This window comes from Emydura macquarii, unplaced genomic scaffold (assembly GCF_026122565.2).
Source record: "Emydura macquarii macquarii isolate MOO-44397 ecotype Brisbane River unplaced genomic scaffold, CSIRO-AGI_Emac_v2 contig_1386, whole genome shotgun sequence".
Taxonomy (NCBI): domain Eukaryota; kingdom Metazoa; phylum Chordata; order Testudines; family Chelidae; genus Emydura; species Emydura macquarii.
Window position 1 is genome coordinate 119,562 of NW_027131523.1, and position 13,006 is coordinate 132,567.

General features: G+C 61.0%; 2 protein-coding genes across 3 annotated transcripts; one reads left to right on the plus strand and one right to left on the minus strand.

Annotated features, from left to right (window-relative positions):
- Window positions 1-1,564: 1,564 nt before the first annotated feature.
- On the plus strand, window positions 1,565-5,483 carry RPS9 (ribosomal protein S9). The gene is made up of 5 exons (XM_067552054.1): window positions 1,565-1,602; window positions 2,637-2,759; window positions 3,201-3,323; window positions 3,449-3,635; window positions 4,689-5,483. Exons 2-5 carry the CDS (start codon window positions 2,663-2,665, stop codon window positions 4,864-4,866), a joined length of 585 nt encoding a protein of 194 aa, XP_067408155.1. The 5' UTR covers window positions 1,565-1,602; window positions 2,637-2,662; the 3' UTR covers window positions 4,867-5,483.
- Window positions 5,484-6,808: 1,325 nt separating this feature from the next.
- Window positions 6,809-11,735, minus strand: LOC137155710 (suppressor of cytokine signaling 3-like). Of its 2 annotated transcripts, XM_067552053.1 has the most exons (3): window positions 11,490-11,735; window positions 11,154-11,217; window positions 6,809-8,405 (listed from the first exon to the last, which is right to left on the minus strand). In XM_067552053.1, exon 3 carries the CDS (start codon window positions 8,324-8,326, stop codon window positions 7,700-7,702), a length of 627 nt encoding a protein of 208 aa, XP_067408154.1. In that variant the 5' UTR covers window positions 8,327-8,405; window positions 11,154-11,217; window positions 11,490-11,735; the 3' UTR covers window positions 6,809-7,699. The 2 variants fall into 2 exon arrangements, with proteins under 2 accessions (XP_067408154.1, XP_067408153.1); XM_067552052.1 differs by lacking the exon at window positions 11,154-11,217 and having other exon boundaries at window positions 11,490-11,733.
- Window positions 11,736-13,006: the final 1,271 nt, after the last annotated feature.

Here is a 13,006-nt window from a genome sequence, read left to right on the forward strand (position 1 = left end):
GCTGGGAGTCCAGCACAGACAGCTTCTCGCACAAACACCAGGTTAGGAGGAAAACACCCAGTAAATCAGCAGCTTAATTCTCTGCCATTTGCTGCTGCTTGGTACTTTACAGCTTCCCCAATGAAAGTGTCTAATGAAAAGGGAGATTTACAGCCTCCCAGGTCAGCCTGGGCTGCCAGCCATGGTCAGCGTCCGGGATGGGGAGCGGCCAACGGGAACCAGCCAGACCTCAAAGGGCTACGGACACACAGCCCTTCAGAGTCACCCTGACAGCACCGGGGGTGGGACTGGGTTCTAAGCTCAGCTCCCTGCAGTCAATCCAGAGTCACACTCAATTGCAATGGGGACAGAGCCAGGTTCCGATCTCAGCTCCCTGCAGTCAATCCGGAGTCACCCATGATTGCAATGGGGACGGAGCCAGATTCTGATCTCAGCTCCCTGCAGTCAATCCGGAGTCACCCATGATTGCAGTGGGGACAGAGCCAGGTTCTGATCTCAGCTCCCTGCAGTCAATCCGGAGTCACCCATGATTGCAGTGGGGACAGAGCCAGATTCTGATCTCAGCTCCCTGCAGTCAATCCGGAGTCACCCATGATTGCAATGGGGACAGAGCCAGGTTCTGATCTCAGCCTCCCAGGGTCAATCTGGAGTCACCAGTGATGGCAGTGGGGGCAGGGCCAGGTTCTGATCTGTGCAGTGCCTGGCACGGTGAGGCCCAATTTCAGCAGGGGCAGGGACTGTCTCTTGCTGTGTGACCGGGCAGTGCCTGGCTCACTCGGGCCCCCCAAGCTTAGTTGGCGCGGCCATAATACGCATAATAGCAACAAGCAGCATCATTGCAACGCCATTTCCGCTGTCCTGACGCACATGGGATCCCCATTGCTTTCCCACCCCTTCGCTTTGCCCTCGACTGTCTGTCTGTCTGTGAATGCGTCCGTAGGCTGTGAGGTTTCCCGTCTCTCCTCAACTTTCCAGAAAGGACCTAGCAAAGGGCGGGCTCTGTCACAGACACGCAAACACTAGCAGTCACGGCGACGCGAAGCCTCGCTCGGACCCGGAGCTCTGTTGCACCGGGAACGGCCTCGGTGGAACAGGCACCAGGAGGCTGAAGCTACGGGGCGAGTAAAGCAGAGACACCCCTTGAATGCACCAGGCCGGGAGCCCAGCAGAGAGGGGGCGGCTGGGTGCATTGACCTGCATGGACGGGCAGGACACTGGGCAGCAAAAGGGGGCAGGGGCTGGCACCCCAGTGTCAGTGTAACACCCTGGAACCCATGTAATGGTGCTCCCCACCGGGATTAGAAGTGGGGGGCTCATCCCCACACAGCAATGGTCGCACTCAAGCCATCAGCCTCAGGTAACGTTCCCGGCCTGGGGCCGCCAGGGGGCGGCAGCACGGCGAAAGTCCGCTCTAGGAGTTGCTCAGAGAGAAACTCTCTCTCTATGACCCCGGGAGCGTTCAGCCATTGGCCAGCCGGCCGGGGCGGCGCTCTGCCATTGGCTGATGCTTCCGAGGGCGGAGCCTTCCCCTGCCCTATATAAGGCGACTCCCAGGCAGGCCGCTCTCTTTCTTCTAACGCACCGCCGCTGCTGTTGTTGCTGGTAGGCGCTGGGGAGGCCCGGCCCGGTCCGGTCCGGTCCCGGCGGGGCAGTGGGCCCGGCTCGGACGGGGACCGGGCGGCCGCGGAGGGGGGGCCGGGAGCTGGGCTAATGAGCGAGCGCGGAGCGTGTGGGAGTGATGGGAGCTTACCCCTCCCCTCCGCCTGCGGCCGCGCATGCGCATTTCGCGCTGGGGGCCCCGCGTGGCTGGCGCGCGCTACGGGCCCCGGGCGGGCTCAGGCTGCTGCGGGAGGGGGCGGGGCGCCGCACATGGCCGCGCTCCCCTGGCCTGAGGCGGGTTCGGTTCCCTCCCCCCCACTTGGTGCATGGGGTTCTGCGGGGTGGGGGTCGCGCTCCCTGGCCCCCCCCCCCACGGCCGCCGGCTGCATCGGGAGGGGGGAGGCGATTGCACTCGTGGGCTGCGCGGCCTAATGGCGAGAGCTCCGTTCTCCCCCTTGTGCCTCAGTTTCCCCGTCTGCAAAACGAGGCTGCTGACCCTGCCATTCAGTGCTGGGGGATTCTTGCAAACCAGGCAAAGGAGAAACCCGCCGCTGTGCCCCCAGCCAGTGTTCCCACCCCTCCTTCCACGCCCATTCGTGCTTCGCTGGGTGTTTGCCTGCAGTGCCTCTCTCCTTGACCTTGGCCCAGGGCGGGGCCTTGCGCTTTGCTGGCTGGTGCCTGCCTGTTCCTGGCACCAACTGGCAGCCTGGGTGCTATGGTTTCAGTGGTTAGTGTTGCCAAGCTGGCCTTTGCCCCTGGTTCCTGTAACGAGGATCCGTGAGGTCTCCTGCACTGTGGAGTTGGTTGTTTGTATGAGCCAGGCCTTTGCTACGCTAGGTGCTGTACAGACCCAGAATAAAAATGGCCTCTCGAGCAGGTCCCAGGTTCGTAGCTCATGTTGGCCAAGCTCATTGCACCTACCAGAGGCTCCTGGCATCCCTCAACCCTGAAGTCGGGGAGGGCCCCTCCCACACCCTGAAGTCCCCCACCCTCATGCCAGGGGTGCTTTGCCTCACCCCCCTTTGTTATCCCGCCAGGGCTAGAGCCCACAGCCTCAGCCAGGATGCCCGTTGCCCGGAGCTGGGTGTGCCGCAAGACCTACGTCACCCCCCGGCGCCCCTTCGAGAAATCCCGCCTCGACCAGGAGCTGAAGCTCATCGGTGAGTTGGGCGAGGGCGGCTCGCCAGAGGGCTGAGGCTGGCCCCTGCCTGGGTAAACAACTGGGGAGAGACACCTGGGGCTGTACGAGTGGGGACCAGTGGGGGGGGCACTGCCCTGCAGTTGCTGCTGACCCCAGTATCCCAGGGCAGAGCTAGGGGGCACTGTGCTATCATACATGGCCTGCTTGGTGCGACAGGATGTTATTGGCTCATATGTGCTGCCTCTCCAGTCAGTGGGAAACAGTTCAGAGCCTCCTGTCCCAAACAGGAGCGTGGCTGGTTATACAGCCCCTGCGCCCCGCTCCAGACTCAACTGCATCTTGGTGACGGGGTCCCCCTATAACCCATCCCAGAGGAGCCCCCTGTGTTAACAGCCCTCACGCCCCCCCCAGAGGGGGCTGGGTGGTAGTCTTGTGGGTAACAGGCCTGCTCCTCCCCCAGGTGAGTACGGGCTGCGGAACAAGCGCGAGGTCTGGCGGGTAAAATTCACTCTGGCCAAGATCCGCAAGGCGGCCCGCGAGCTGCTCACGCTGGATGAGAAGGACCCCAAGCGTCTCTTTGAAGGTAAGGGGGCTGGCGGGAGGGGCTGGTCCCCAAGTCTGTCTGTGAAGCTGCTGCCGGCAGGGGAAGGGGCATAGTCCCCCCCGAGTCTCCGACTCTCCATCTCACCCACCGCCGCCTCCCCCCAGGCAATGCTCTGCTGCGGCGACTAGTGCGCATCGGGGTGCTGGACGAGGGGAAGATGAAGCTGGATTATATCCTGGGCCTCAAGATCGAGGATTTCCTGGAGCGGCGCCTCCAGACCCAGGTCTTCAAACTGGGTCTGGCCAAGTCCATCCACCATGCCCGGGTGCTGATCCGCCAGAGACACATCCGGTAGGGTGCTGGGCTGGGAATGGGGCAGTCTGGTGGGGGGCTGGTTGTCAGTTCAGCTCTGGGTTCCCTCCCCAGCTCTGGGAGAGGAGTGGGGGGGTCTAGTGGTTAGAGTGGGGGGAATGGAGCTGGGAGCCAGGACTCCTGGGTTCTGTTATTGGCCATGACCCCTGTAGTTGCTGGGACACTGGGGTGATGGCTGCCTCCCCGGAGGTGTTGGTCGGGAGGGGCTGTGGGGCTGGCAGGTGGGTGGCCCCTTTCTCGGGTGACTGGCCCTGCCAGGGGGACAGGGTGAACCTGGTCACAGGGAGTTTCTGGCCATGTCCTCCCCTGGTGCCTGAAGCTTTGCTCTTGATGTGTTGTGTAGCCCTCCTGGATGAGCCTGTGGGGTGCGCAGAGCCCCCGCCATGGGGTGGGCTCCAGCCTAAAGAGCGCCCCTGACGGTCTAACCCTGGGGTCCGGCTAGCGGGCGTTAGGGCCGTCCGTGTCGGCAAGGCTCACTGCGGCAGAGCCGTACACCTTGCGAAGGGCCGGGCCGTTCCACCAGGCCCCCGCGCTCGGGGCTGCTGCACAGGTAATGAGCCACCGGCTGCTCCCCTGCCCCACACTGGGGAGGGGCCTGGCCACTGGGGATTGGATCCCTGGGCTGTCTGCAAATGGAGCGGGATTCGGTAGGACCAGGTTCTGAACTCAGCTCCTCCGGGGGTCAATCCGGAATCACTCCTGTTTGAAATAGATGCGGGGCTGGGTTATGAACTCAGCTGGTCAATCTGGAGTCACCCTTTTCCTTGGATGACTCTGGATTCACATCTGGTAACATCTGGAGCTGGCTTGGATGTGGTGGGTTAGGAGGCGGAGACCCTGGTATGTAGGAGCAGTTAAAATGCAGCTGGCTCTGGGGAGAGTGTGTGGGAGGAGCCAAGAGAGATGGCAAAGGGGCGGGGCATCTGTCCCAGGGGTTGCATGTTAAGTCCTGTGGGGTCCTGTTGCCCCACAGCATTGTGGGTAAGTACCCCTGTGCCTGCCCTCACTCTTCTCCCCCTCCCCTTCCCCCAGCGTGCGGAAGCAGGTGGTGAACATCCCATCCTTCATCGTGCGCCTGGACTCCCAGAAGCACATCGACTTCTCGCTGCGCTCGCCCTACGGGGGCGGCCGGCCTGGCCGGGTCAAGAGGAAGAACGCCAAGAAGGGGCAGGGCGGTGCCGGCGGGGCGGATGAGGAGGAGGAGGATTAAAGGCCTGGGCAGTGCCCCAGCTGGGCAGCCTGCACACTGCTGTATCGCAATAAACCAGTTTGCCGTGGAGCCTGCACTGGTGCTGAACTGGTGGATCACGGGGGATTTGCCCCTGGTGGGGTCCTGCCATGGGGGAGGTGGGGCAGCTGTTCCCACGCCTGACAGCGGGAGAGCCTCAGCCCCCTAGAAAGATTCAGACATTAGTCTTGTACCTCACCACAGGGGGGCGCTCTGGGTCACAAGCAAGGGCCTCTTGCGGCTGGGCTCCTAGCACTGTATCCTCCTCTCTGGCTGTGTCTTCCTGGGCCCTGCAGCAGGGAGTTCCCTAGCTCAGGCCTGTAAATGGGCCCTGTCCTGGCCACCAGCTGCTGCTGGGCCCTGCCCCTCTGCTGGCAGGAGATGGTACCTGGTCCTCAAAGTCCAGCCCATGTCCCCCCTTGCCTGCGTCAGCCTCGCAGCTGTCTGCCCTTACCAGTAAAGCAGCCGCGCTGCTTCCTGTTTCCACGCAAGGGCCCAAGGGGGGGGAAGGATGCCAAGGTTTCACCCTGCTGCGTGACCGGCTGATGCCAAGGGGGGGGGGAGGCGACTCCTGCTGAGGTCAGAGGAAGAAACATGGCCTGTCTGTCAAAGCCTGGGGGGCCCCTGCACAGCCCCTGGTGCAGGAACGTTGCCCCCCCACTCAACAGCTGGGGAGAGTGAGGGGGGGGGGGAATTCAGCTCCTTTCTGCTCTGGGCTCTGAAGGGGGCTGGGACACCTGGGTTCTGTGGGGGGGGGGCTCTAGGCTGCCTGGCTTGGCTGGTGGGGGGCAGGGAAGTATTACCTGAGGTGGGGACTGCCCCATGGGCTGGTCTCCTCTGTGCCAGCCCCCATCCTGCTGGGGGAGTGATCATCCCCCTCCCACCCCTAAGGTGATGCTGCCCCAGTCAAAGGGGGGTCCCTTTATTGCAGGCCTGTCATAGGGGGTGTGGGGGGCACCATGGGCCTAAGGGGATTCTGCTGTGGGGGAGGGAGGGGATGGCTTGTGTTCGGGGGGGGGGCTTGATGAGTCTGCCTGGGGCCCTAGGAGCTGGGCTAAGGCCCAGACCCCCAGGTGCCTCACTCCTGACCTGCACCCCTGCTACCCCCCCCCCCCACAGAGCTGGGGCCCCCGGGATGGGGTGAGGGAGCTGGTTAGCTGGGGGGGCCCCTTGCCTGATGCAGAGATGGGGCCCTGGGGGCAAGGCAGGGTGCAGCGGTGGAAGCGGGAAAGGGGTTTTTCTTGGGGCCTGGGTAAGAAGTGGGTGGGGAAGGACGGACCCACCTGCAGTGGCTGGTACTGACTTGCCTAGGCCAGGCCCTGCGGGAGGGGGGAGTCCCGGGGGAGCTGGGCATGTCGGGGAACCAAACCCCTCACTCCCACCCCATGGCTCCTGCTCCCTCACCCCCGCTCTAGCTCCCACCAGCCCGCCATGGGCAGCAAAAGCGGGCGCAGAGGAAGCAGCTTGGGGTTTTGTTCTGGTTTTCGTGAACCACTGAGGCGATTTTCAGTAACTTTGCCCCCGAGTCAGCGCTTCTGCTGCCAAGAGCCTGACGGGAACTACCCGGCGAGGAGGAAGAGGGTCAGGCCGGGGTCACCCTTAGATGCAGCAGCCTCTGGGGTGGAAGTTGTTTACAGGGGGATCTCTGGCCCAGCACGCGGAGGCAGCCACCGGCGAGGAGGAAGAGGGTCAGGCCGGGGTCACCCTTAGATGCAGCAGCCTCTGGGGTGGAAGTTGTTTACAGGGGGATCTCTGGCCCAGCACGCGGAGGCAGCCACCTCTGTTACGGGGACTGGCTGCCTCGGGATGGGGCATGGAGCCTTTCCTTCGAGGGGGTGCCAGCTCCGATGTGTGGGTGCTTTGAGGGGGACCCCTGCATCTCCCAGGCCCCAGGGAGCCCCCAAAGCAGTGGCTGGAGGCAGAATGCAGCACAGAGCGGTTTATTCTCTCCCGAGGCAGCCTGGCTCACGGGCCATCCCGGCTGGAGGTAACGGCACGAGCGCTGCTGGCTGGAGACCTGAGCTCTCTGGGGTGGGAGTGACACTCCAGCAGCTGAGAGAGGAGCCCAGTCCTGCTCCTCTGGGATTAGAGGGGATCTGGTCTAGTCCCTCCCAGGCTGGGGAGAGAACCCAGGAGTCCTGGCTCCCAGCTTCCCTGCTCTAACCACTAGACCCCACTTCCCTCCCAGAGCAGGGGGAGGACATTGCTTACCTAGGGGTGCCCCTCACTCCAGACCAGCTCCCCCCTCCCAGTTCTTATCCTTGGTCCCAGCCCTGGCCCATAGGCCCTCCTCCCACATCAGTGTCTGGTCTTTTTCTCCAGCCCATCTCCCCTGTGCTCCCCCCACCCCACCTCCCCAGAGAGTTCCTGCAGGGCTCCCCCCATGCCGGCTTCCTCCCCATGTCCCTTCCTAGTCCTGCAGAGCTAACGGGCAGGTGCCAATCAACACCGCACCCCCCCCCCCCCCCCGGTTTTTCCCTATGCTGGGGTGCAGGGATTTCCATAGGGCCTGGGGTTCAGGCTGCTCACCCCAGCTGTGCTGGACATTCCTTGGGGCCTAGGGCGGCCCAGAGCGATCCCACTCCAGGGTTTCCTCCCCTCCCTGAGGTGCCCCCTCCCCCAGCTGTGCTGAGAGGGCCTGAGTTGGGGGGGCCCCCACCTGCCTCCTGGGAGTTCCTGCAGCCGGGGACTCCCCCCTGGGGCTCCCCCCTTTGCCCCCCAGCTGTGCAGACAGTTCTGTAGGGCCTGGGGTAAGGTGTGCGTGTCCCTCCGCCCCCCCCCCCCTTGCGGCGTAGGGAGTTCCCCAGGCCTCCTCCTAGCACCGCAGGGAGTTGCGTACGGCCCGGGGCACGGGCAGCCCCTCCAGATCGGGCTCCCCCGCCCCCGTCCGGACGCTGGCCCGCACGGCCCGCCGGCACAGCTCCTGCAACGAGGCCACCTTGCAGCGTAGCGGGCGGGCGAGCGCCAGGGGCTCAGGGCGGCTGCCCCGGGCCTCCAAGTAGCAGGGGGCCTCCGCCTGGCCGCCCCGGGCCAGGTAGTGCTCCACCAGCTGCACCACGCAGGTGAAGGCGGGAGGGCGGGGGGCCCCCGGCAGGGTCTCCAGGTGGAAGGCGGCCCCCTGCTTCTGGATACGCAGGTTGGTGATGCCGGCGCCGGTGCGGAGGCTGAGGGCGAAGAGGTGCCGGTGGTCCGAGGAGTCGCGGACCAGGAAGGCCCCGGGCGGGTGGGGGCTCAGGAGCCGCTTGGCCTCCGCTCCCGACAGGCTGCCCCAGTAGAAGCCGCTGGCCTCCAGCCGCTCCAGCGCCGTCTCCACCCGCTCGAAGTCCCCGCAGAAGCTTCTGTAGTGGTAGGAGAGGGCGGGGGGCTGCGGGGCCGGGGCCCCGCTCATGGCCGCCGAGGTGTACGGGCAGCAGGGCAGGCAGGGCCAGCACAGCGGGACCATCGCGCTGGCCCAGGCTGGATTCCCCCCCACCACCTTTGCTGATTCCTCCCGCTCAGCCGGGTCCCTCCTGCGGGATCATCTGTGGAGAGAAGGGGGGGGTCAATGGAAATGGGTACGTGGGGAGCCCCGGGCCGGGCTGGCAGGGGGCTGCAGGTAGGGGAGTGAGGGGCAGCTCAGAGCAGGTGACTCCACCACCTGGAAGATGTCTGCGAGGCTCCCACCGATTCCAGGCCTGGTTATTAATGTGACTCACGACAATCCTGGGCTGGGGAGAGAACCCAGGAGTCCTGGCTCCCAGCCTTCCCTCTCTAACCACTAGACCCTACTTCCCTCCCACAGCCAGGGAGAGAACCCAGGAGTCCTGGCTCCCAGCCCTCCTTCTCTAACCACTAGACCCTACTTCCCTCCCACAGCCAGGGAGAGAACCCAGGAGTCCTGGCTCCCAGCCCTCCTTCTCTAACCACTAGACCCTACTTCCCTCCCACAGCCAGGGAGAGAACCCAGGAGTCCTGGCTCCCCTGCCTTCACTCTCTAGTACCAGGCCTAGAGCAGGGGGGTGAGGGATGTGTGTACACTTGCACGCTGGGATTTCTGTGCAGAACACACACACAGACACACACAATCAGCCGCCCACGCTGAGTGCCTGAGGTACAGTCTCTCTCACACACAAATCACTTATACACAGTCTCAGACACACACACGCACCCATAGTCACAAACCCTCGGCGTCACCTCCTGCAACTCCTGTCCCTCCCCACCCCCCAAATGTCTCACTGCGGTCATCCACCAACACAGAAAACTGAACCCAATACAATTGTGTACACACACACTCAAACCATAGATGCACAAACAGTTACACACACACACCCAGAAGCACCTCCGCACACCAGGGATACACACACAAAGTTATGTGGATACACACACACAATTACACTCTACACAAAGATCATACCTAAAAACCTGTCCTGTGTGTGTGTATGTGCGTGCATGCATGTGTCCTTGCCACCCAGTGCTAGAGGGGATGAGCCCTGTGCTGTGTGTCTTTGGATACACACCATACATTTAAGACACACCCACAAAATATAGACACAAAAACATACACCCCCTACATACACACACTTATGCTGCTCAAAAACACCATCACAGATCTACACACACAACATATTATTCCATACAATTATACACACACACACATACACACAAGCATCCACACACATGCTCCCTCTCACACACGTATAACACACAAATGCACACAAACTTAGAAAACACAAATATAAATATGTAATCTGTGTATCTGTTTTGTCTGTGTATATGACACACAAAGCATGAGGCATAAACACACACACACAACATACACAGAGAGATTGTGTGTGTGGAACACACGCAGAGACAAAATATATCAATTCACACAAAACACGCATACACACTCATAACATACACACACACAATCCGACCCACACAAAATGTACAAGCACACAATCCGACCCACACAAAATGTACACGCACACAATCTGACCCACACAAAATGTACAAGCACACAATCCGACCCACACAAAATGTACACGCGCTCAGTCCGACCCACACAAAATGTACACGCACACAATCCAACGCACACAAAATGTACACAGATGCATGCACACACAATCCTCCCCCCCCCCCAAGATACACACATGCACAATCCTCCCCACACAAGACAGAAACACACACACTTCACAAACCCTTCCGCTCTCAGGCCTCACACCTCACCGCCCCAGAGAACAGGGAGCGACTCCTGCTTTTTTTTGTGTGTGGGCCAAAGGAGAACAAACATTTTAAGGCTGCCCCGAATTCACTCCCTGTTCCAACTTCTTCCAGGAAACCTCGAGGCTGGAGCAAACCTTCAGCGTCGGGGTTGTTTGAAAGAAAACAGGAACTCTGGCTGGGCTTAAGAAACAAGAAACCGGTCCCAGTATATTTTTTAAAATCAGGCTTTTAAAAAATCTGAACCTATTAAATTAAGGCCGGGCCGGATCTGCACCCTGCTACGCTCCCTGGTGAGAGCCGGTTCTGGGAACACTTTTACGTAAAGCTTAATTTTGCTCACGCAAATCGTCCTGGATCAAGGCCCCAATCCTGGCACTGGTTGATGTACGTGCTTAACTTTAGGCACTTTAATTTGTCCCAGCAAAACTCACCCTCAGCGCTGGTCACACGTAATTCCTTTGGAAGTACCAGGGTCCAGGGCCAGTCTGATGGCGCCCAGGCATCCCAGTGTAACCCCAAACAACGAAATATAAAAACACCCCAAACCTGTAAACTGACCCCCAAATTGGGTGACCAGATAGCAAGTGTGAAAAATTGGGACGGGGGGTAATAGGCACCTATATAAGACAAAGCCCTGAATATCGGGGCCGTCCCTACAAAACCGGGGCATCTGGTCGCCCTCACCCCAAATAACTAAACTAAAAATCAATGTAAAGAAAACCCCCAACCAAACCGGTCAACTGAGCCCAAAGAACCAAACTAAAATCAATGTCAAACCATTAACCCAGCCCGTCAACTGACCCCAAATCAGGCCGATATTAAAAATAAAGGATCCCAGAATTAAAAACACAGCCAAAAAATAAATAAAATAAAATAAAAAAAATCACGACCCTCAAAAAAGGACCAAAATCCCATTTAAAAAAAAAAAAATCAGGTGAAAAAATTCAAACCACCCCCTTCAAACAGTCCTTACAAATATCTTCATTCAAATCAATCACCCCCTTTCTCATCACTGATTATTATTAGTTTTCATTAACGACCCCCTCGCCCCCCAATTACAGCAGATAGACTGGGGTGTCACTTACTCTTCCATAGAGATTCAAAGCCCTCTAAAATCCACCGACTGGCTCGGAGTCTCTTGCCAATTTGCTGTGCTTGGTGGGTGTGGGGGGGGCGAGGGAAGGAGAGGGGTGCAAATTTGGGGTGAGTTGATCCGGGGTTCCCCCCAGATCCAACCCCCCCCCCCCCCCCCAAAAAAAAAAAAAGCTATTTGCAAAATCCCCGGTTTGGAGTAACCACAGAAGAATGGCGATAGATTTACACACGCTCCCCCTCTCAAACAATCCGAAATGACACCCCCCACCCCTCCCCCAGTCCCAATCCGGAGCTGTTATTTGTTTAACAGCACCATGTAGACTTACTCTCTGGTGCTGGGGGAGCTACTCCTGGTGTCCTCGGAGAGCAGAAAACGCGGGAGGAGGGGGGGGGAGCAGTCAGCTCCGCTCCCCCAAATCACAGGAAAACTTCCCCCCTGGAGGGTGCATCTCTGCCCGGCAGCCGGGCCCCCCCGCCCTCCCCGCTGGCCCTCCCCTCCCCGGTTCCTGGGGCGGGACGCTGCCGGGAAGGAGCTGTAGTCTCAGCCAGAGGGAAGGAGAAATAACCTAGAGCCTCTTTCCCCTTTGCACAATAATTCGGGCTTGGATGCATGGAGCTGGGGCGGGGGGGGGGGCAAAGAGGAAATATCTATCGCCCCCCCCCCCGCAGCCCGGCCCATCTCAGGCTGAAATTGACACCCTGCCAGCATCTCTCCTGGCTGGAGGGGGGGGGGGAGGGAGTGTGTGTGTGTGTGGGGGGGGGATCATATTTATTTTTGTGAATGGCCCCCATAGGCCGCGGGAGGAAGGGGGGGCGGAGGGGGGGGGGGCCGGGCTGGCTGGGCTCTGATTGGCAGGTAAGGTTGGGTAAACCCTCTTCTCCCCGCCACGCCCCCCCCCCAGGCGCAGGGCGATTCCTGGAAGTGTGGCGGGGATTGTTGGTAAAAGGGGGGGGGGGGTTATGAGTCGTCCCTCCCCCTATTCCGCCCCCCCCCCCGCTCCCCGCCCCGCGCAGGGGTGAGGGACACCCGGAATGCGGAGGGGACCCAGGCGATCGAGGGCCGCGTGCAACCGCTGGCTTTCCACCCCCTCCCCTTTCCCTCCTTTGGGGTGGAGTCCCATAACCCCCCCCCCCAACCCCCAGCCCCCCAGCCCCGGTGTTCGTTAACCCTTCTGCAGAAAGCCCGTGGGCCAGACCGCTCCAAAAGCTGCGAGCTGCATTCCTCAGCGTCCCCCCTTCTGCCCCCCCACTTCTGTCCCCCCCCTTTCTGCCCCCCCCCCCATTCCTTCTTTCGCTCATGCTGCCTATTCTCTATCTCTTCCCTTAAGACCTCCACACAAACCGGGAGAGATCCACCCTCCCTGGCCCATCCAGACCTTGGCCACTCAGGTTGGGGGGTGAGCCAGCAGGCCACCTGGGGGGAGGAGGGGGTTGTGCGATGTGGGGCCGGGGGGGGGGGGGGGGATGACCGAGAATGGGGATGAGACCCAGTCAAGTCGTTACACGCATGAGGAAGGGCTTTGGGTATCTGCTGATGCCTCTCAGGACTCCAGCCGGCACCCCCAGAGGGGACAGGCCCCTGCCCCACTCCCCGCCCCCCTGAACCAGCCAGTCCCCACCTGGGGCCGGACCAGAGCTGAATAAAGACAGGGCCATAAAAACCATTCAAAATCTGGGTACCTGGGTGTGCCCATGGCCCTGCTCCCCGCTGGGGGGCGGTGACCTCCTGCCCCCAGAGAGAGCCAGTCTGGGGGAACCTCTGCAGAAACCAGGAATCGGGGGGGGGGGGGGGAGAAATTCCAGAGATGCCCCCACTCAAGTTTCTGTGGCTGGGCTTAAGGAC

What these genes read in the sequence shown, in the direction of transcription:
- RPS9 (XM_067552054.1), top strand. Translation starts at nt 2,663, where the DNA reads ATGCCCGTTGCCCGGAGCTGGGTGTGCCGCAAGACCTACGTCACCCCC. An exon ending in CCCCAAGCGTCTCTTTGAAG is followed by an intron (nt 3,324 to 3,448) that starts GTAAGGGGGCTG and finishes GCCTCCCCCCAG; the next exon opens with GCAATGCTCTGCTGCGGCGA. An exon ending in ATCCGCCAGAGACACATCCG is followed by an intron (nt 3,636 to 4,688) that starts GTAGGGTGCTGG and finishes CCCTTCCCCCAG; the next exon opens with CGTGCGGAAGCAGGTGGTGA.
- LOC137155710 (XM_067552053.1), bottom strand. Translation starts at nt 8,326, where the DNA reads ATGGTCCCGCTGTGCTGGCCCTGCCTGCCCTGCTGCCCGTACACCTCG.